A 22,024-nucleotide genomic window follows, 5' to 3' on the forward strand; every position below is an offset into this window, starting at 1 on the left:
TGTCAAAAGCATTTCCTTTCATTTTGGCATGAATGTCTTTCCATAAAAAAAACGTTTTATTCGATTGTAGTTTATTTTCTGTATTACAGCATTTGGAGAGGTGTCATTTTATTTAAAGCGGCAATTTTGTGTCAACGGAACGGAGGACGATTCTCGTTTCTTGACTACAACATGACAAGAGTCCCAGTTAGTGACTTTAATCCACACAAAAGCGACTCACGATATTTTAACGGCTTTGAGAGGAGTTAAGAAGCGGACTTGCTGTTTCTGAAGAGCAGCGAATCAAAGAACCACGAGCCAGTGGTTCGAAGCATTGCTTCAGTGGCTCACGCATCAAAGTGGAGTCGCGCTGCAGATGATGACAGACCCGCTCTAGACCAAACCCTGAATATCCGTAAGACTTTATTTGTACGTCCGTATGACTCTGAAACTCGGAAAATCCTTATAGAGGGTTTACAATCACATGACCAATATGTCACATGAAACCCTCTATAGGTTGACATGTATGGGCCTGACTTTGTTGCAGTCACTAGTAATCAGTGGTGTCTCTGGGTGAAAACACGACTTTTTTCGTGTGTGTGTTTGTGTGTGTCTGTTTTGTTTTTGTTTTTTTTGTAACGAGTAACGACAGGGCGAATAGAAAATGTACCGGAGTAGAAGTATGCAATTAAGGTCGGAAATGTAGTGAAGTAAAAGTGAAAGTAAGCTGAATTAAAAAAAACTCAAGTAAAGTACAAAGTCTCCCAAAACATACTTAAGTACAGTAGTGAAGTATTTTTACTTCGTTATTATACAACACTGCATAGCACTACTATTATTCTGAACGAGGTACGAGGTCTGTTAGAAAAGTATCAGACCTTATTATTTTTTTCAAAAACCATATGGATTTGAATCACGTGTGATTGCGTCAGACAAGCTTGAACCCTCATGTGCATGCGTGAGTTTTATCATGCCTGTCGGTTGCTTCATTCGCCTGTGAGCAGGCTTTGAGTGAGGTGTGGTCCACCCCTCTCGTCTATTTTTTATTGCGAATAAATGTCTGAACGATTTGGAGCTTTGCTGCATCAGTTTTTTTCCAGAAACTGAGAGAGACCTCCAGGTGGACATTGTTCAAAAAATTTATATGGCTTTCAGGGACGATTTTATGGGGATTACACAGATTACGGGGTGTTACTGCCCCTTTAAGGATGGCCCACAACTGCTGAGAGCGCAGCGCGCTCCCAGCACCGATGGACAGGCTGACACCCCGCTGGAACAACCAGATCCTTTCCAACGTGAAAGCTTTGTTGATCCGGGACCTCGTCTGACTTTCACAAAAAGGCAGAAGATGTGGACATCAGCACTTTTTCCGGCACATTCCACCGTTACAGGAGTTTTTTTTCCATGGAAAAAGAAGCCGAGGGACGCGCCACGGAGCCGTTCATTACGCGGGACAAAACCACCTCGGTGTTGGTCTCACAGGACGGCTTAAAGGTGGATTTCAGACGGATTCTGGTTGCTTTCCAGTTGTGTGAATATCCGATTGTGATTGTGTTTTCAGGGTATCATGCAGCAGTCTCTTATTAACGTGATGAAAGGCATAAAAAATTACATTTTTGTAGTATAATAATTTACAATTGTCATCATGTGGATTCTCTATGTTGTTTTGACTATTGACTCTGTGGTCCACAAGGGATTATGGGATACATGAAAACCCTGAATTCCCAGTTTCTCCACTCACAGAAGCCAAAAGTTCTTCCAGAGTTGTGTCTTGGTGGCTTCCCTCACTTGTCACCTTCCAGCATGGACATTTAGTTTTTGGAGAACTGCCTAGCTGACACAGACTTACTATATAAAGTACCACACTGTTTGTATTTCTGAATGATTGATGTAAATGAAGTCTCGTCACTGATTTGGAAATGTTCATGTTTTCATCCCGACGTTTCTCGGAAAAGGCCTTAAATTTAGGTAATTACGTATGATCCAACTAGTCGACTAATCACAAAAATAATCGACTAGTCGACTATCAAAATAGTTGTTTGTGTCAGCCCTAATTTAAAGCCTGATTTATGCTTCTGCAGCTCTGTAACTCCGTGTCATACGTGTGTGACAGTTTTAAAGTTCTCTGTCTCTGGATTTTGCTTTATTCTGGACTACAACCCCTGGCAAAAATTATGGAATCACCGGCCTCGGAGGATGTTCATTCAGTTGTTTAATTTTGTAGAAAAAAAGCAGATCACAGACATGACACAAAACTAAAGTCATTTCAAATGGAAACTTTCCGGCTTTAAGAAACACTATAAGAAATCAGGAAAAAAAATTGTGGCAGTCAGTAACGGTTACTTTTTTAGACCAAGCAGAGGGAAAAAAATATGGAATCACTCAATTCTGAGGAAAAAATTATGGAATCATGAAAAACAAAAGAACGATCCAACACATCACTAGTATTTTGTTGCACCACCTCTGGCTTTTATAACAGCTTGCAGTCTCTGAGGCATGGACTTAATGAGTGACAAACAGTACTCTTCATCAGTCTGGTTCCAACTTTCTCTGATTGTTGTTGCCAGATCAGCTTTGCAGGTTGGAGCCTTGTCATGGACCATTTTCTTCAACTCCCACCAAAGATTTTCAATTGGATTAAGATCCGGACTATTTGCAGGCCATGACATTGACCCTATGTGTCTTTTTGCAAGGAATGTTTTCACAGTTTTTGCTCTATGGCAAGATGCATTATCATCTTGAAAAATGATTTCATCATCCCCAAACATCCTTTCCATTGATGGGATAAGAAAAGTGTCCAAAATATCAACGTAAACTTGTGCATTTATTGATGATGTAATGACAGCCATATCCCCAGTGCCTTTACCTGACATGCAGCCCCATATCATCAATGACTGTGGAAATTTACATGTTCTCTTCAGGCAGTCATCTTTATAAATCTCATTGGAACGGCACCAAACAAAAGTTCCAGCATCATCACCTTGCCCAATGCAGATTCATCACTGAATATGACTTTCATCCAGTCATCCACAGTCCACGATTGCTTTTCCTTAGCCCATTGTAACCTTGTTTTTTTCTGTTTAGGTGTTAATGGTGGCTTTTGTTTAGCTTTTCTGTATGTAAATCCCATTTCCTTTAGGCGGTTTCTTACAGTTCGGTCACAGACATTGACTCCAGTTTCTTCCCATTCGTTCCTCAGTTGTTTTGTTGTGCATTTTCGATTTTTGAGACATATTGCTTTAAGTTTTCTGTCTTGACGCTTTGATGTCTTCCTTGGTCTACCAGTATGTTTGCCTTTAACAACGTTCCCATGTTGTTTGTATTTGGTCCAGAGTTTAGACACAGCTGACTGAACAACCAACATCTTTTGCAACATTGCGTGATGATTTACCCTCTTTTAAGAGTTTGATAATCCTCTCCTTTGTTTCAATTGACATCTCTCGTGTTGGAGCCATGATTCATGTCAGTCCACTTGGTGCAACAGCTCTCCAAGGTGTGATCACTCCTTTTTAGATGCAGACTAACGAGCAGATCAGATTTGATACAGGTGTTAGTTTTGGGGATGAAAATTTACAGGGTGATTCCATAATTTATTCCTCAGAATTGAGTGAGTCCATATTTTTTTCCCTCTGCTGGGTCTAAAAAAGTAACCATTACTGACTGCCACAATTTTTTTTCGTGATTTCTTATAGTGTTTCTTAAAGCCAGAAAGTTGCCATTTGAAAAGAGTTTAGTTTTGTGTCATGTCTGTGATCTGCTTTTTTTCTACAAAATTAAACAACTGAATGAACATCCTCCGAGGCTGGTGATTCCATAATTATTGCCAGGGGTTGTACTTTGACCCTCAACAAGCTTTTCTTTCAACAATCATCACCTCCAAATCAAAGGTAAACTGAACATTTTCCTCTTTTACGACTTGCAGACTTTTCTGATCCATTTGTAATCAGTGTGTACATAGCAAATACTATTATCAGGGCTGTGAAATGAAAATTGTGAAATCCGAGGACAATTTGCAAGGGGTCTGGGCGTAGGCCCCCAGGAGCCGGAGTGAGCCATCCAAATTAATTTTTTATCTAATGATATATTTTCAGCCTGGAAAAAAAAAATCTCAAAATTAGTGCATATTTAAATGATCCTATAATCAACCTTTCATTTGACCCGTCAATGATAAAGTTGAAATAACAGAATACGACGTGAAAGTAGGACCTGGAATGATTTTCCTTTTAATTGTAAACCAAATTATGTATCAACTCAGAACAATTAAACTACATGAAATTCATGAAGACTGAAAACACTGTTGAAGTATTTCAAGTATTTACAGCTAAAGCTTGTAGAATATTTTGAAAATCAGGGTAAAATATCAAGAACACAATGCGCTGTAAAAAAAAAAGCATGCAAAATTGGACTAAAAAAATCCACGAAACTGCGAGGCCGCGAAAGATGAACCGCATTATAACGAGGGACCACTGTATTACTCAACAATACAATTGCTATAAAAACTTGTCCTATATATATGACAATAAAGATACTGCGCACTTACAGGTGAACAGTGCACACTGAGAGCGTGCGCTACATGCGCTCACACCATACATCTAAACTTCAGATGCATGTGTGAGTGCTTATGAAAGTGGAAACGGAGGAAGTGATACAGTGCTGCAATGTTTTTCAAATACATCGCTCCCCATTCTGGCAAAAATCAGTCTGATCCCTCAGAAAGATGTCACTTTGAATGTGTGGTCAGCCACGGAAGGAGGCGAAAAAAGGGAAATCCTTCACCACCATGTGATCTTAAACTCGTAGATGGGCCTCTTGCAGTAGTAGTGGTTGATAAGATGCTTGTCACAAACACCAATGCACTGGTGCTCCGCGGCGATTCCGCGCTCAGCCAAGTCACTGACGATGCAGTGCAGCAGGTCGTAGACATCGGCCACTGCCTCCCACGGCCCGAAGGACACGTCCACCTCACATTGGTGCTCAAAGAGCTTTGCCTCACTGTCTGAGCGCTCAAAGTGAAGAGAGTTGAAAACAGGCCGCTCATAGGGCGTGATGGGCGTCTCTTCCTTGTACACACAGACCTTCAGCTTGGCAAATCGAGCTTTTTTTTGCGTGGCTCTCAGTCTAGCGATTTCCACAATACGTTCCAGGTTATCTGAAATGAAAATTGGAAGAGATATTAACTGAGACGCATAAAGAAGGATTATGAAAATAAAATGCTTTTGCCTTCATTTGACCTATGTTTGCTTTTTGTTTCTAGGGATGGTGGATTGTTTTTTCCTTTTAATGACAGAAAAAGTAGGTCAAACCAAACTGCAGCACAAACACAAACTATGATGGTGAAACATAAATTAGAGCAACAGGACAACACTTACAGAGAAGAATGGTGCGTCCCGGAAGCTCTTCAGAGAGCATGTTCTCTCTTAACATCAACAACATGCCTAACTCGCATTGAACACACATGTCCTCTCTCGCTGCCTTTCAGTGCCCAGATGACTTTTACACTCTGGTATCGACTTCCATTTCAGCTACATCACTTGGTGGTTTTATGTGTATGTAACAACAGCATTCATTATTACGCAAATGTCAACATTAAATTGTAAAGATAGTAACAGTTGTTAAGGGCCCCTTGACACATAATACGATTGAAGGCGACTACCACACAGAGGAGGAACTGCATACCATTCATGAAAAATCGGAGCCTCCTCTAACACCTCTTAGACCTGTCGCTACCACCATTCACACACAACAGTAGTTGAAAGACAGAGAGTGCGCTGTGAGTACCCATTCAATCCCTCTCTCGGCAGGTGTCTGCCAAATTCGAAGTGTTACACACGAACATCCAACACCATTCGCGGAGCACTTAGGAAACATGGTGCCATTCGCACAGCCAGCATGAAAACAGAGAGCAGATGAGAACTTTCGAGCTGGCTGTGAAAACTGTCTGAAGTGCCCCACGAATGTGACGTCCGCAATCGACACACATGTGGCGTTGGCTCCACGCTCAGCACGTGGCGTGTGTGTGTATCGCACATGTGCGTGTGTGTTGCTCCCCCCCACAACACATGTGGCGTATGTGTGTTTCGCCCCCCAACACGTGGCATGCGGGGGGAGGTATGTACAGACATGATCACATGGGGCCGGCCAGCCACGTCTGAGCGCACACAGCAGGGCAGTGCGCCTCAGATCACAGCTAGAAATGACAGCTCAGTGTACACGACGTGTTACATTACAAACGCAGAGACCACAGCCAGGACAAGTATATGAATAAGTTCTACAATAACTACATACACAATTACACAACAAATAACAAAAAAATTCATTACAGAGGAAAGAAAAGGAGAGTGACACTTGTGTGGGATGATCGAAAAATGTGGGCGTGTCCACACAAGCCACTACTGTTGGAATCTCTGGACCTGGAGCTCACAGCTGGAGAACCTGTACCATGTTTTGAAGGATATGACATAACTCTATGCTGTGAGGCATGTGCTTGCTGTCCTCACGTAGAAATACATAAAACATATCGCCTTTGCCACGGGCTGTTCAGTGCACACATGGGCAGGCTGCTCCATTTGAAAAGGACCATCTGATCATATGAACATTCAGCTGTTGATCTGAATGTCACATCACCCACTTGAGTTCTGGTCCACATGATGTGGTGTCTCTCATTTGGTGCGCCGCTTGCTGGATATGTGCGCAGGGCCAGAAAATGTGGACATGATAAGCACACACTGCTTCATTCAAGTCATTCCATGACTGTACATCTGTGGCCATGGGTCGTCTACAGAGGAACAGACGGTTCATACTTGTATTGTCCGCTCAATAAGAGGGATTCAATAAAATGCAGTGGTTTTTACGGTGTGTGGTTTTTATTTTTTTCCCTACAGCAGTGACGTCTGCGAACAAAGGGGAACAAAGGGTCTGTGCCCCCCCTACAACTCAGAGCCATGATGCATGTGTCAGTGCGGGATTTACCCAAATTGTAATAAAGAAAAGCACATATCACATTTGCAATGTGATCACTAGCGGAACACTGATGCGTTCATGAGACGGAAGCCAACTCTGAGGTCTTCTTGAGAGGAGTGCATCAGGTAATTCAAGATATGAAAAAGAGAACATTAATCCACGTCATTTCATTACTTCCTGGCGTATGTCTAGGTGGAGTATAACTCTGCTCTTTATAGCAAGTGCCAGCATGTTTCAAGGCCTCCACCATCGCCCCCTCCCCATCCCCTAAAAACAAAGAACTTCAGGACTTAATGACTGCAGATCCGTCAGCCTGACCTCTGCGGTGATGAAGACCTTCGAGCACCTTGTCCTCAGATACCTCAACGCCATCATTGACCCACACCTGAGGTTCGCCTACAGAGCCAACAGGTTTGTAGACGACGCTGTCAGCATGGCCCTCCACTTCATCCTCCAGCATCTGTACTCCCAGGAACCTATGGCAGAATTCTGTTTGTGGACTTCACTTCTCCAACGTCTCCAACACACGGTCCATCAGCACCGGATCCCACCCAAGGCTGCGCTCTTTCTCCTCTACTCTTCTCCCTGTACACCAACAGCTGCACCTCCAGTCACCAGTCTGTGAAGCTCCTTAAGTTCATGAAGGCTAAAATCCTCATAGGACTCATCTCTGATGGGGACGAGTCTGCCTACAGATGTGATATCGATCACCTGGTGTCTTGGTGCAAACAGAACAATCTGGAGCTCAACACCCTCAAGACAGTGGAGATGGTTGTTGACTTCAGAAAGAACCCAGTCCTGTGTGACTCCCCAGTGTCAGGACTGGTGGCGGCTTGACAAAACATTGACTAGTAGGAGACCAGTGCAGACTCTCAGGCATGGCTGGTTTAGATGAACAAAAGGCTTTATCGTGTAACCAGGCAGTAGATTCGGTACACGGGAAGTCAGACATACAGGCAGAGGTGTCAGGCATGGTGCAGGCTGGGTCGTAGTCCAGAAACAGGCAAAGTTCATACAAGCGGTGTCGAGGAGTAATACAGGCAAACCAGAGGCAGAGTCAAAAACAGGCTGAGTTCAGGGTAACGGCGAGGTGGAGGTTGGAGTACACAAGCAAGGTCAAAAACATACAAGTGCAAACAGGACGAAAACAAAAGGCGAGAGAGTGAACAAAGTCAACAATTGGCAGTGAGCTGTGGGACTGTGAGGGCTTAAATAAGGAGCAAACCAATCAAGGTGATGTGAAGCAGGTGTGTGGAAGTCTCTGGAAGGGGGATAGTGAAGGAAAGAAAATAGAGTGGAGTGACGAAAGAGAAAGACATGCGAGTAGGTGCAAGAGCGGGAGTGGATAAAAACACAGAGCAGAAAGAATCATAGTGAGCGACAAAGACAAGAGCTGGTGCAGGGGCAATCAAATAAGACGAGGCAAAAACTGAGAATACAATACAACTATGGTCAGGAACAAACTAAGCATGAACAGAAAAATTAATCAGAATAAAAACAAAACTAGAATAGAAACTAATCATGGCTGAAGGAAGAAATAAAAATAACCAGGTGGCAAAACAAATACACAACCAGAGACTAAACAAACCCGGTGACTACAACATAATGCAATAAATAAAACAAGGTAACTGATAAACAGATAATGCAATAAATAACTTAAAGGATAAGTAACTTAAAGGACCCAGAGTGAAAGAATACAATAACCAACTACAAAATAAATGATAACCAAAGAGTGAACTAGTGACGAAAGTACAAAACAAAGAAAAGCAATAAACAGAACCAAACTGAGATTTACATGAGAAAGTATAAACATATGAAAACTAAAACCAGAAAACCATTGAGGACATAGAGCCGAAAATCTGAACCTAAACCCTGAGCCGGGGCTGAGTATGACACCCAGCTGCCATTGTAGAGGCCTTCTGCTACCTGGAGATCACCATCACCCAGGACCTCAAGTAGGAGCTGAACATCAGCTACGTCAAGAGAGTAAAACAGATGATGTACTTTCTCCAGCAGTGAGGAAGTTCAACCTGCCACAAACAATTATGGTGAACTTTTACACTGCCATCACTGAGTCCATCATCTTTGTCTGTCACCACTAATAATCTAAACAGCCACAGAAATTTTGTAAAGATATTAAATCTCTGTCTGTGAGGAAAAGCTCTCAATGGCATGTTATGTTTTCGTGTACCTCGTGTCTTCACTAAAGCAGGAAGAATGCCTTTAGTTTTTCAGCTCCCTCTGATTTAAACATTCTCCAATCTGAACTGAAACTGTCCAGACTGACCTCATCGAACACCTTCCAGTCTATTTGATGAGATCATGAATGGGATTCTTTTGGGCAATACCTGTGTTTCTAAAACTAAATCTGCCTGATACTTTACACCATGTGCAATGTTATTATGACCAAGTCGTTGTATTTTATTTATCACTATCGTTCTCCTGTTGATGTTAACCTGTCCACTATGACGTGCTGCAGCCTTTCTTGGCCAGGTCTTCCTTCTAAAAGAGGCTTAAATCTCAATGGAATTCTACCTGGTTAAATAAAGGTTATTATTATTGAACATGGTCTGTGTTCTGAAATTGTTACTGTCCACAAGGGGGTGCCACAGGGTTGTTTATTAGGCCCCCTTTTATTTACTATTCATAAACTTTTTGGGCTCTGATGTGTCAGATGCTAATTTGCATTTTCTTGCCGATGGCACAGTTATTTATTGCTGTGGTTCAACTCTTGTCCAGGCCGTTGAATACCTGCAGAAAGCCTTTGTTGCTGTCCAGCACTCATTATTTCAGCTGAAACTAGTTCTCAATGCAGATAAGACGGTAAGCTTATGTTATTTTCTAACTCTAAGAAGTGGTCAGAAATGATGCCCTCAGTGACAACCCTGGAGGGAAATGAAATTGAGGAGGTTCACACGTATAAATACTGGGGTGTCTTGATTGATGACTTTCTCATTTTCAAGCTGCATGTGGAGAAACCTGTGAAGAAGCTGAGGTTTAAATTGGGTTTTTATTTTTGAAACAACCTGTGTTTTTCTTTTAATGTAAAAAGCAGACTTTTTTTTTTAATCTGTGCTGGATTATGGAGATCTTTTATATATAAATGCTTCTGTGTCTTGGAACAGTAGACACTGTTTACGGTGCTTCTCTGAGGTTCATTACAAAGTGTTGACCACCACTGTCAGTTATACTCTCGAGGGGGCTGCTCTGGCCACCAGAAAGATCAGTCATTGGTATATTTATATATAGCAATACTCAGACTGTTGCCTTCCTACATTTGTACTTTAACTGTAAAGAGAATTATTGGTCCTTACTGTTTCCACTCACAAAATTACTTGTTGCTTTGCTTTCTGTTCCATGTACCATACAGAAGAAAGCTTTTGCCTGGAATAATTTGCAAGAGGGGTGGAAATTAAAAGTATAAAGTACATGTGTGAGAGTTCACCTACCATTACTCTTTTAATTAATCACTCATTGTCAAAGCAATCATATACACTCAACTGTTCAATTAATCATTAAAACTGCTCACACAGGAAAGTGAACAGATGATCTTTGGCTTAGTGAATGTGCAGACTGTTTTGCTAAAGCTATGTTTTTGCTAAGCGCAGATGTGCATCTTTAATTAACGGGTCAGCCTTGAGGGAAGAGTGGTGTGACCGGCACACTGGTTCAGGGCTGAACGTTGTTATTGGAGGACGAGGAGACTGGAAGCGTAAAGCCATAACAGTTTTCATATCAACGTGAGACCAGACTCTGTGTCTTTTTCTTGATTTGTCCTATATGCTTGTATGTAACTTTATTCAATAAATAGGAGAGGCACATGGGCGAGGCCCTTCAGAGCAGACGAGACTGTTGTTGGTGAGGGGTCACGCTCGTTTGCTCTCTTCTGATCAGGAAATGAAATTCAGTGTCTCCTGCGTGATTATTTTCTGTGTTAACTGAGTTGTTCTTTTCAGGTCCAACTCTGAACAACTCTGGGTGCGTCCCCCTCCCAGAACATTTTTAAAGACCAAGTCAAATTTTGTGTATTCTGGTGAATTTTAACAGGTATGAAGCCCTCTGGCGCAAATAAAACTCACTTCAATCTGAAGTCACTTCATCTGAAGTAAAAACACAGTATTGATTATGGGGGTCTGGGAGATCTCCCACAGAATTCAAAGTCAGAATTCAGAATTCAGTCAAATTTTGTATATTCTGGTGAATTTTAATGGGTATGAAGCCCTCTGAAACAAAGAAAACTTACTTGAAACTAGGGGGGTCTGGGGGATCTCCCCCATAAATTTTTTAAAAGAGCAAGTCAAATTTTGTACATTCTGGTGAATTTTAATGAGTATGAAGCCCTCTGAAACCAATAAAAGTCACTTCAAAGTGTGAAGTTAAAACACATTATTGATTATGGGGGGTCTGGGGGTGCTCCCCCAGGAATTTTTTAAAAGAGCAAGTCAAATTTTGTACATTCTGGTGAATTTTAATGAGTACGAAGCCCCCTGAAACCAATAAAAGTCACTTCAATCTATTAAGTAAAAACACAGTATTGATTATGGGGGGTGTGGGGGTCCTCTGAAACAAAGAAAAGTCACTTCAAACTGTCAAGTAAAAATTCTTTGTCTTCTGTAGTATTTTGATTGGTTCTAATCCAGTAAATAGTAAATCCAGATAAGGCCTGATGGCGCCTCAAGGGCGGCCTTTCCGGGCTGTCTGGACACTGGACACATCCAGTTTCGACACGATTAATCGGATTAGTGGGGAATTTTTTAAAAATGTGCCAGGGAAACAATTTTTCTCTCCTTCCATCACTTTATTTAACAACAGAACATTATTTGAAAACTTAAAATACTTGAAAATCAACAAATTGTCAAATGTCCCTTGGCTGTTGAAATATAAAATAATAAAGAATAAAACAGTTTATAATAAAGAACAAAAATAATTATTTCAAATGGCATTGCTTTATCAAAGGGCTGAGTTGCCATAAAACAACATTGAAGCATATAAATGTTATAAAATATATGGTGAAAAAAGAGGTATTTTTATTGCTGCAAATGAGCAATTAGCATAACCAGTTAAACATAAAACCTAAATGAAAAACTGTAGCCTGACTCATTATATATGTGCAACATTCTCTGTATAACTTGTAAACTATGTGGTCATTTCACAATGACACACGTGACTCATCCCACATATTCTCTCTCTCAGCAAACTTTGGAAACATGAAGGCTTTGAACTGTAAAATAAAGCCTATAAATGAATTTCTGGCGCTCGTTTTATGTGAAGACTTTGACGGAGTTTTTTCCGCTGCAGCGCTGCTCGGCTCTCTGTCTGCGGGGGGGGGGGCATAGTTGTGCGAGAAGAATTTGAATGTTTTAAACCCAAAAAAAAAAAAAATGCCACTTGTCCGGTCGGACAACGATTTCAGACAACTTGTCTGATCACATTTTACACTTGTCCTGGACAATCGGACAAGCGTTAATGTCGATGGTCGGACTTTGACAACATTAATAAAAAACTGTCGGTGCTGTTACTGTTTTTCTCTCCCTCTCTGCCTCACTGCTCTGGGAGATGCGCAGACAGCCTGGTCCTGACTAGCTTCATATCACTGCCTGACCTGTCATACTGAGACGTTCCGACTGCTTAAACAAAAATAAACATTTGTTAACTTGCCCAGACACTGAGCTCTCCCCTTCCTCGTTGATGACTCCGACATGCTTTCGTTTGAGATGCTGCATCATTACCGTCGTACTCCCGTGCCATGCGAGGTCCGACTTGCAAATGTTGCAGTTAACAAGCGTCTTTGCGTTAACGTAAAGTGCTCCCACACTTTTGAAGTCTTGACTTTCTTCTGTCTACTTGCTTCTGCCATATTCTAAGTGTGTAGTTCTACGAAACAGCGTCTGATCTGCTCTGTGCACTGGTCGCTTCTGGCGCCATAATTGCTAGACACAACGCATCGATGACGCAATGTGTTGCCAACGCCTGTCGTAATCGATTTTATCGATTCGTTGTTGCAGCCCTACTGTACAGTCAATAAAATACAAAATTAGGGCCTAAAGCAACTGACAACGTTGTTCTGCTGTGCACAAAGTAACACTGTCACCAGTTTTGAAAATGCATGCGCACTGAGAAACTCAAAACTGGCATATTCACATTTAATCTGTAAAATGCTCTCACTCATAAAACAAAACTAAGGCTGCAACTAACAATTATTTTAGTAATCGATTAATCATTTTTTTAGTTGTTGATTGTTTCTTTGTTATTTACTTACGTGTGAGTTTTGTCATTATTTCTTAAAGTGAGTTATTATTAAAAGGCCTTTATCACGCAATATCAACGTTTGAGCTTATAACAAAGTTATGTTATATTGTCAAAAACATACCTGGAGTAGTGTTTTGTTTTATTTTGCATATACATACATCACCGACAAACCACAAAGATTTCCATCAGGTTTCACCCGATTATGAGCATTTTTAGATGCCTACAGCAACTATCTCAACTACTGACAACATATTACAGCAAGAGTCCACAAAAGCATTTTAAAGGCCTGACTAAAGTGATCTTTAATAAGTTATTTTCATGAAAAAATACACAAATGTGCAGTTTACAGCATTTTATTTTTTTCTTGTGTAAAAACACAGATCTGGTTTGACCGAAACAAATTGTCATTAAACTTAACAGGGATGAATTTGAGGTTTGAGTCACAAGGTGTTCACAGGAAACAGTTATTTATTTCTATATTTATTTATTTATGTTCATTGTTAGTTGGTTTTACCTTTTCTGTTGTGTTTTGTTTTATCAGGTTCTTTTCGTCTAACTTGGGCGAATATCTGTCATTTTGGGTGACTGGGCATGGATGTCGGGCCTCTGAAAATGCATACCGCCCTCCAAATGCATGTTATTGTATTATTTTTACTTTTGATGTTGTTGCTATTATTATTATTAATATATAAATAAAAATAAATAAAAAAATACTACAATTTGCAATACATTTGACTCTTTTACAACAACAAACACAGAGCCATTAATTATTATACAGAAAACAAATGCACACAAACGTTCTGAGATGCGAACAGCTTAATGCTAACTTTAACATTGAAAATGCCATAGACATGCTAACGCATTAGCATCAGTCCCGTTTTTAAGTTATAAAATACATCAACTGGTTTAGAAGACCATAACGGTTTAATATAAAAAAGGTAAATATTACACACAGACATATGCTCTTTAGGGTTTTAGTGGGGGAAAATCAAGATAAAGCGAGACTAACATGAGGAAGAACTGCCATGAAGAAGGACTGATGTCAAGGGAATATACTATATTCATGCCAAATTTGGAGGCAAAAAAGCACAAATTGCAACCAACAAAGCTTTTTTGGTGATTTCAGTGTTTGACCTTCCTGTGACCTTGACCTTCATACTTTTGTATGCTGAAAGGTATCTGTGGGACTGCTACATGTGATTTAACAAGAGTCGGCAAAGATGATTTACACGCTTTGTCACACCCTCAAAAACCTAAATTTTGCAGGTTGTATTGTGATGACATCATCAAATGACATCAGAACCTAAAACTTTTGATACATTCTGGATCATCTCATCAAGCTTTAATTTGATGTATTAAACGTCATGGTTTACTGTAATCTGAAATTTGACCTAATTTATATCACATTTGACCTTCCAAGTAATGGCTTAAGGGCAAGGTCAATCACTATCTTCATACCACATTTGGAGGCAAAATTTCAAAAACTGCAACCAGGAAAGTTGTTTTGCTGAATTTAGTGTTTGACCTTCCTGTGACCTTGACCTTTGGCCTTGAGCTTGGTCCTTTTGTGTGCTGAAAGGTATCGACATTTTTATTTATTTATTTATTCAATGTTTTACCAGGTAAGTCAATTGAGAACACTTTCTCATTTACAATGACGACCTGTATCGACATTGGACTGCTGTATGTGAACTTACAAGAGTTTGCAATGATGATTTACAAGCTTTGTCAAACCCTTAAAAATCTAAATTTTGCATGTTTTTTCATGATGACATCATCAAATGATGTCATAACTTAAAGGCTTTGCTATATTCTGGATCCTCTCATTGAGCCCTTTAATTTGGTGTATTACACAACATGTTTTAATGTAATTTGTGACAGACTGGTGTCCTGACGTAGGTGTACCCCGCCTCGCGCTCTATGACTGCTGGGATTGGCTCCAGCCCACCACGACCCTTAATTGGACTAAGTGGTTGAAGATGTGTGTCTGTGTGTGTGTGTGTGTTTTACTGTAATTTCAATCTTGACCTTATTTAGAAGACCTTTGACCTCAGGCCAAACCCTGAAGGTCAAGGTCAATCGCTTATTGTCGAAGAAAGCAGTCCTCGTAGTATCTCTAATGTGGAGGCCAAAGGACAACATAGGATCAAAAGTTACCCCAAGGTTCCTCAGTTTGTCAGTGTGATGTATGACACACAAGCCTAGACCAAGCGTTAACTGGTCAAATTGATGCTGATGTCTCACTGGACCATGAACCATCATTTCAGTCTTATCAGAGTTTAAAAGGAGCAAGATGTTGGACATGCTGCACTCAAAAACACTGATGCAAGGCAGTCCTCTAAGGATTTAATGTGAATATTACCAGCAGTTATCAGCATGTTATCGGCAGCAAGATGGGCTTAGGCAGTCTCCCTTGGCAAACAGGGATAGTGGACACTGTGGGAGAGTGTCAAAAGGAGAAGGTTGAGCTAGAAGGATGTGTGGGGCATGGAAACAAGGACTTTGAGCTTTGTCATCAGAGCCACATATGACATCTTTCCAACACCAACTCATCTCCACCAGTGGGTTGGCACTCAACCCTCTGGCACATACTCACAGGGTGCAAGACTAGTCTCACCCAAGGGCGGTACACTTGGCACCGCAACAGGTTTTAAAGAGCCTTGCATCTACACTGGAGAGAAAACAAACCAGAATCAGCATCCTACCACCACCATTATCTAACACCTCATGGACAGCCGCCTTTGTCCGTGAAGGGGCTACAGCTACAAACTCCACACCATCAGAGAGAAGACAGCTGTGCTTAGCACATGACTGGAAACTGCTAGTGGATATTGGCAAGCAACTCGTTTTTCCTCCACAGATTGCCACCACCACGTTGAGACTTGATCTGGTGCCCTGGCCCCCTTCTCTAAAGAAGGTTTATTTAGCTCACTGTACCCTGGGAGGATTCTATGGATGAGGCATATGAGCAAAAGCATCTGCGATATGCTGAGTTAGCTGCTGAAGCACAACATCTTGGCTGGAACACAGAAATCCATCCAGTGGAGGTTGTATGCAGAGGGTTTGTGGGAACATCTACCACAAAACTGCTGAGGGTCTTGGGAATCAGGGGCCAAAGCCATCAAACTGCATCAGAGGCAGCTGAGAGAAGCAGCCAGAGGTTCTATGTCAGGGTTGGCCAAGTTCGGTCCTCGAGAGCCACATTCCTGACACTCTTAGTTGTCTCCCTGCTCCAACACACCTGAATCCAATGAAAGGCTCATTAAAAGTCTGCTAACAAGTCTTTCATTGGATTCAGTTGTGTTGAAGCAGGGAGACAACTAAGAGTGTCAGGAATGTGGCTCTCGAGGACCGAACTTGGCCACCCCTGCTCTATGCTGTCTCTGCCAGAGGCTCTGGCTGAAGAGGACTGACCCCTGCTAGGCCCCCAAGTAACAAGCCGGGAGGTATGTGGGCAGATTAGGCCTGACTCAGGGAACTGGACACCCCTACCTTGCATAGTCCCAGGAGATGTCTGCCATCTGACAACAAGGCAACTCTCATGGCTTGGGACGCAAGCTCAGGTCTGATCAGCCTGTAGCTGGCCACCTCTGCTGAGGGTGTATAATGTTAAAGGTTGAAACACCCCATGTGCCAGAGGAGCGCCACTGATAATGTGTCCCATAAATTCAACTTTCCTTAAATATTCTCCACATCTGCCATCTACCATTCACTGACAAGTCCACCAATTATCTGTACGTGCTTGCACAAGGATATCAACATCTTATCCTGTGTTTTGGAATCTGTGTTTTAGAATGTAACTGTTGTTAAATACTCTGGCATTAATGGTTTATTTTACAGATTAACTTTTTTTTCTCTCTCTCTCAGACTCTTTCACTTTGTTGACCACAGCCCCTCTTGCATCACGGACCTCTTGAGAGCCGAGGTCCCCAGTGCTCTCAATACCTCATCCTTCAGGAAGCATCAGTGTGTGTTAATGTGTTTTGGTAGTGTGGTCTTGAAGGGGGGCCTGAATGGAGAGAGGATGTTTTCAAATTAAAACTTTAACTTGCTTGTGCTAGTTTATCCAAAATTAGGCAACCTAGTTTTAAATATTTTAACAGAATATGTGAACATGAACACACTTTGCCTTATGTGATGGAAAAAAAAATCCAGTTACCTTTGTAATAGGGTAGTAGATCCAGGAATGCTTGACGAACTTTCTCTCCTGTGAGTGGCTGAGTGTCCTCCAGGTGATCAAGCAATGGGCCGATGGTGTAGTACTGAGCTTCTTTGTACACTGACCTCACTCTGTCCCTGTGAGGAAGCTCGCCTTCTCGAAGAAAATTTAGGATGTCCCTGTGGATGAAAATTCCATCAGAACCATTTTAATGTTTGAGTATGTGTGTTTAGTATTAGATAATATGTCTTTGTAGTACATCATATTTCAGAAACAAATACAACATGTCTTACAAGTAAAGACAAAAACAAACAACACCACCATGTATGTTACAAAGACAAAAAATAAAAATCACACAACTTCAACACAAACACAACCCCCCCCCCCCCCCCCCCCCCTGCTGTTTTCTTACAAATGCAGAGTATTTTGGCCTTCACAAGAGCATGTGGCACTTAGGAGTCAGTTTAAAAAAAAAATAGACTACCTCAGATTGGATTTAACTACACAAAGGAAGGACTGCAGCGCCATCATCCTCACAGAGACATGGCTTAACCACACTGTCCCAGACAACGCCACTCAGGTGGACGGTCTAACATCGTTCCGGGCAGACAGAAGAAAAGTTCTCAGCGGTAAGTCACGGGGTGGTGGTGTGTTGATTTTCATCAACAACTGGTGTACTAACGTTAAAGTCATCTCAAGCCACTGTTCTGAGGACAAAGAATTTTTAACAGTCAAGTGCTGTCCAACATACTTGCCCAGAGAGTTTGCAGCCATCGCTATAACAGCTGTGTATTTACCGCCCAGCACGAACACAAAGGACACACTCTCTACACTGTATCAGTCTGTGACCTCGATGCAGGACTTAAATCCAGACGCTGCTAACATAATCATGAGCGATTTCAATCAAGCCAAATTGAAAACAGTACTCCCTCACTATCACAAACATGTGGATTTTGCAACAAGGGGAGAAACCATTCTTGACCAGGTGTATATTGATGTTAAGCAGGCATACAGAGCTGTTCCCCACCCCCACCTGGGAAACTAAGATCACCTCTCTATCAGGCTCATTCCAGCCTACAGACCACTGCTAACGAGGTGCAAACCTTCTGTGAAACAGATTAGAACTTGGCCAGAGGGGGCCACCTCAGCACTACAAGACTGTTTTGATCGCACAGAATGGAATGTTTTCAGAGAGGCCGCCACTTCCAACCAGCATGTCAACATAACGGAATACACTGAGTCTGTGACAGGCTACATATCCAAGTGCATGAAAGATGTGACTGTCATAAAACACATCACCACAAGGGCAAACGACAAACCCTGGTTCACCAGGGAGGTGCATGAGCTCCTGAGAACTCAGAACACTGCTTTCAAGTCTGGAGACAAGGAAGCCCTCAGATCAGCGAGGGCCAACTTGAGCCGGGGCATGAGAGCAGCCAAGCATGCCTATGGAGAGAAGATCCAATCACACTTCACTGACACAAAATACCCCAGACGCCTATGGCAAGGCATTCAGTCAGTAACTGACTATAGGCCCACCCCCCCCCCACCCTGCGAGGACAGCACAGAGTTTCTTAACTCACTCAATGTCTTCTTCAGTTGATTTGAAGAAAATAACACCACCACCCCACCAAAAGCCCCTCACTGCTTGGACAATGCAACACTTCAACTGGACCCGGGCTGATGTGCGGAGGACCCTTGAAAAGGTGAACCCCAGGAAGGCTGCCGGCCCTGACAATATACCTGGGCATGTGCTTAGACACTGTGCTGACTCACTCACAGATGTTCTCACAGATATCTTCAACATCTCTCTGAGCCAAGCCATCATACCAGAATGCTTCAAAGTCACCACCATCATACCGCTACCCAAGAAATCTCCAGCAACAACCCTGAATGACTACAGGCCCATAGCACTCACTCCCATTGTTATGAAGTGCTTTGAAAGGCTGGTCAAGGCTCACATAACATCCAGCCTACCCGCCACTTTTGACCCATTTCCAGTTTGCGTACCGTCCCAAGCGCTCCACTGATGATGCCATAGCAGCAGCATTTCACCTCAGCCTGGCTCATCTGGAGAACAAAGATAGCTGCGTGCGGATGCTGTTCATTGACTTCAGCTCTGTCTTCAACACAGTCATCCCACAACACCTGGTGAACAAGCTGAGTGCTATAGGCATCAGCACCCCACTCTGCAACTGGCTACTGGACTTTCTCACCAACAGATCACAGACAGTAAGAGTTGGCAAAAACTCCTCACAGACCACCATCATGAACACAGGGGTCCCCCAGGGATGTGTGTTGAGCCCTCTGCTGTTCACCCTGATGACCCATGACTGTTGTGCCAGACACAACTCAAACCACATCATCAAGTTTGCAGATGACACAACAGTAGTGGTCCTCATCAGCAACGATGACAACTCAGCCTACAAAGAGGAGGTACACCATCTCATCAACTGGTGTGACATCAACAACCTGCACCTCAACGTCAACAAAACAAAGGAAACAACTAATGGCAGTCCTGTGGAATCAGTGAAAAGCACCAAGTTCCTGGGGGTGCCAACACCACCTCCCTTGTCAAGAAAGCACAGCAACGCCTCCACTTCCTCCGCAGGATAAGGAGAGCCAGTCTCCCCCCTTCTGCACTCACCACCTTCTACAGGGGTGCCATTGAGAGCATCGTCACCAGCAGTCTCTCAGTCTGGTATGGCAGCTGCCATGTTGCTGACCAGAAAGCGATACAGAGAGTGGTGAGAACATCAGAGAAGATCACAAGGTCAGCCCAACCATCCATACAGGACCTGTACCATCCCGCTGCCACAGAAGAGCCATCAACATCATCAAAGACCCTACCCACCCCTCAAACAAACTGTTTACCCTCCTACCATCTGGCAAGCGCTACAGCAGTATGCGCTGCAGGACCACCAGACTCAGCAAGAGCTTTTTCCCACAGGCCATCAGACTGCTAAACTCACGCCCGAAAGCAAGAGCATAACCCCCCAACACACACACTACAGACTATACTACTTTTATGCACATTCTTTTGCACAAAAAACAAAAAGTTTACAAACTTATTCACCTCCATGCTGCTACTCTGCACTTTTGTCACATTACACCTATACTGTTGTACTCCATACTATTGCACTCCAGTAGCATATCTCAACTGACTACATTCTGAAACACTGACAGCCTTGGAAATGTATGCTCACTGTTGTCTATATGTTGTGTTGATTGTTGTTCTGTTAATGATATTATTTGCATTTTATGTCCTAGTGATGTCTCATGTCCAGTTTATATTTAGTTGTACCGTAGTGTTCAGAATAATAGTAGTGCTATGTGACTAAAAAGATTAATCCAGATTTTGAGTATATTTCTTATTGTTACATGGGAAACAAGGTACCAGAAGATTCATATCACAAATCCAACAAGACCAAGCATTCATGATATGCACACTCTTAAGGCTATGAAATTGGGCTATTAGTAAAAAAAAAGTAGAAAAGGGGGTGTTCACAATAATAGTAGTGTGACATTCAGTCAGTGAGTTTGTCAATTTTGTGGAACAAACAGGTATGAATCAGGTGTCCCCTATTTAAGGATGAAGCCAGCACCTGTTGAACATGCTTTTCTCTTTGAAAGCCTGAGGAAAATGGGACGTTCAAGACATTGTTCAGAAGAACAGTGTAGTTTGATTAAAAAGTTGATTGGAGAGGGGAAAACTTAAACGCAGGTGCAAAAAATTGTAGGCTGTTCGTCTACAATGATCTCCAATGCTTTAAAATTGACAAAAAAAAAAAAAAAAAAAAAAAAAAACAGACGTGTGGAAGAAAATGGAAAACAACCATCAAAATGGATAGAGGAATAACCAGAATGGCAAAGGCTCACCCATTGATCAGCTCCAGGATGATCAAAGACAGTCTGGAGTTACCTGTAAGTGCTGTGACAGTTAGAAGACGCCTGCGTGAAACTAATTTATTTGCAAGAATCCCCCGCAAAGTCCCTCTGTTAAATAAAAGACGTGCAGAAGAGGTTACAATTTGCCAAAGATCACATCAATTGGCCTAAAGAGAAATGGAGGAATATTTTGTGGACTGATGAGAGTAAAATTGTTCTTTCTGGGTCCAAGGGCCACAGACAGTGTGTGAGACGACCCCAAACTCTGAATTCAAGCCACAGTTCACAGTGACGAGAGTGATGCATGGTGGTGCAAGCATCATGATATGGGCATGTTTCTCCTACTATGGTGTTGGGCCCATATATCACATACCAGGTATCATGGATCAGTTTAGATATGTCAAAATACTTGAAGAGGTCATGTTGCCTTATGCTGAAGAGGACATGCCCTTGAAATGGGTGTTTCAACAAGACAATGACCCCAAGCACACTAGTAAATGAGCAAAATCTTGGTTCCAAACCAACAAAATTAATGCCTCACAGATGTGAAGAAATCATGAAAAACTGTGGTTATACAACTCAATACTACGTAGTTTAGTGATTCACAGGATTGCTAACAAAGCAGTTTGAACATAATAGTTTTGAGTTTGTAGCGTCAACAGCAGATGCTACTATTATTGTGAACACCCCCTTTTCTACATTTTTTTTTTACTAGTAGCCCAATTTCATAGCCTTAAGAGTGTGCATATCATGAATGCTTGGTCTTGTTGGATTTGTGAGAATCTACTG

The 22,024-nt window shown here is 42.0% G+C and overlaps 1 protein-coding gene across 2 annotated transcripts in view; it reads right to left on the minus strand.

The window, feature by feature from the left end:
• Positions 1 to 4,345: 4,345 nt before the first annotated feature.
• LOC117512964 (BTB/POZ domain-containing protein KCTD7) overlaps positions 4,346 to 22,024 on the minus strand; it is a 34,760-nt gene continuing 17,081 nt past the window's right edge. Inside the window, exons 3-4 of one of the 2 annotated variants that reach the window (XM_034173217.1) lie at positions 17,348 to 17,526; positions 4,346 to 5,128 (exon numbers count right to left, since the gene is read on the minus strand). In XM_034173217.1, coding sequence (XP_034029108.1) covers positions 4,752 to 5,128; positions 17,348 to 17,526 — 556 coding nt within the window. In that variant the 3' untranslated portion in view covers positions 4,346 to 4,751. The remainder of the gene's footprint in view (positions 5,129 to 17,347; positions 17,527 to 22,024) is intronic. The other variant, XM_034173225.1, reaches the window with a different exon arrangement.

This window comes from Thalassophryne amazonica, chromosome 1 (genome assembly GCF_902500255.1).
Source record: "Thalassophryne amazonica chromosome 1, fThaAma1.1, whole genome shotgun sequence".
Classification (NCBI taxonomy): Eukaryota; Metazoa; Chordata; class Actinopteri; order Batrachoidiformes; family Batrachoididae; genus Thalassophryne; species Thalassophryne amazonica.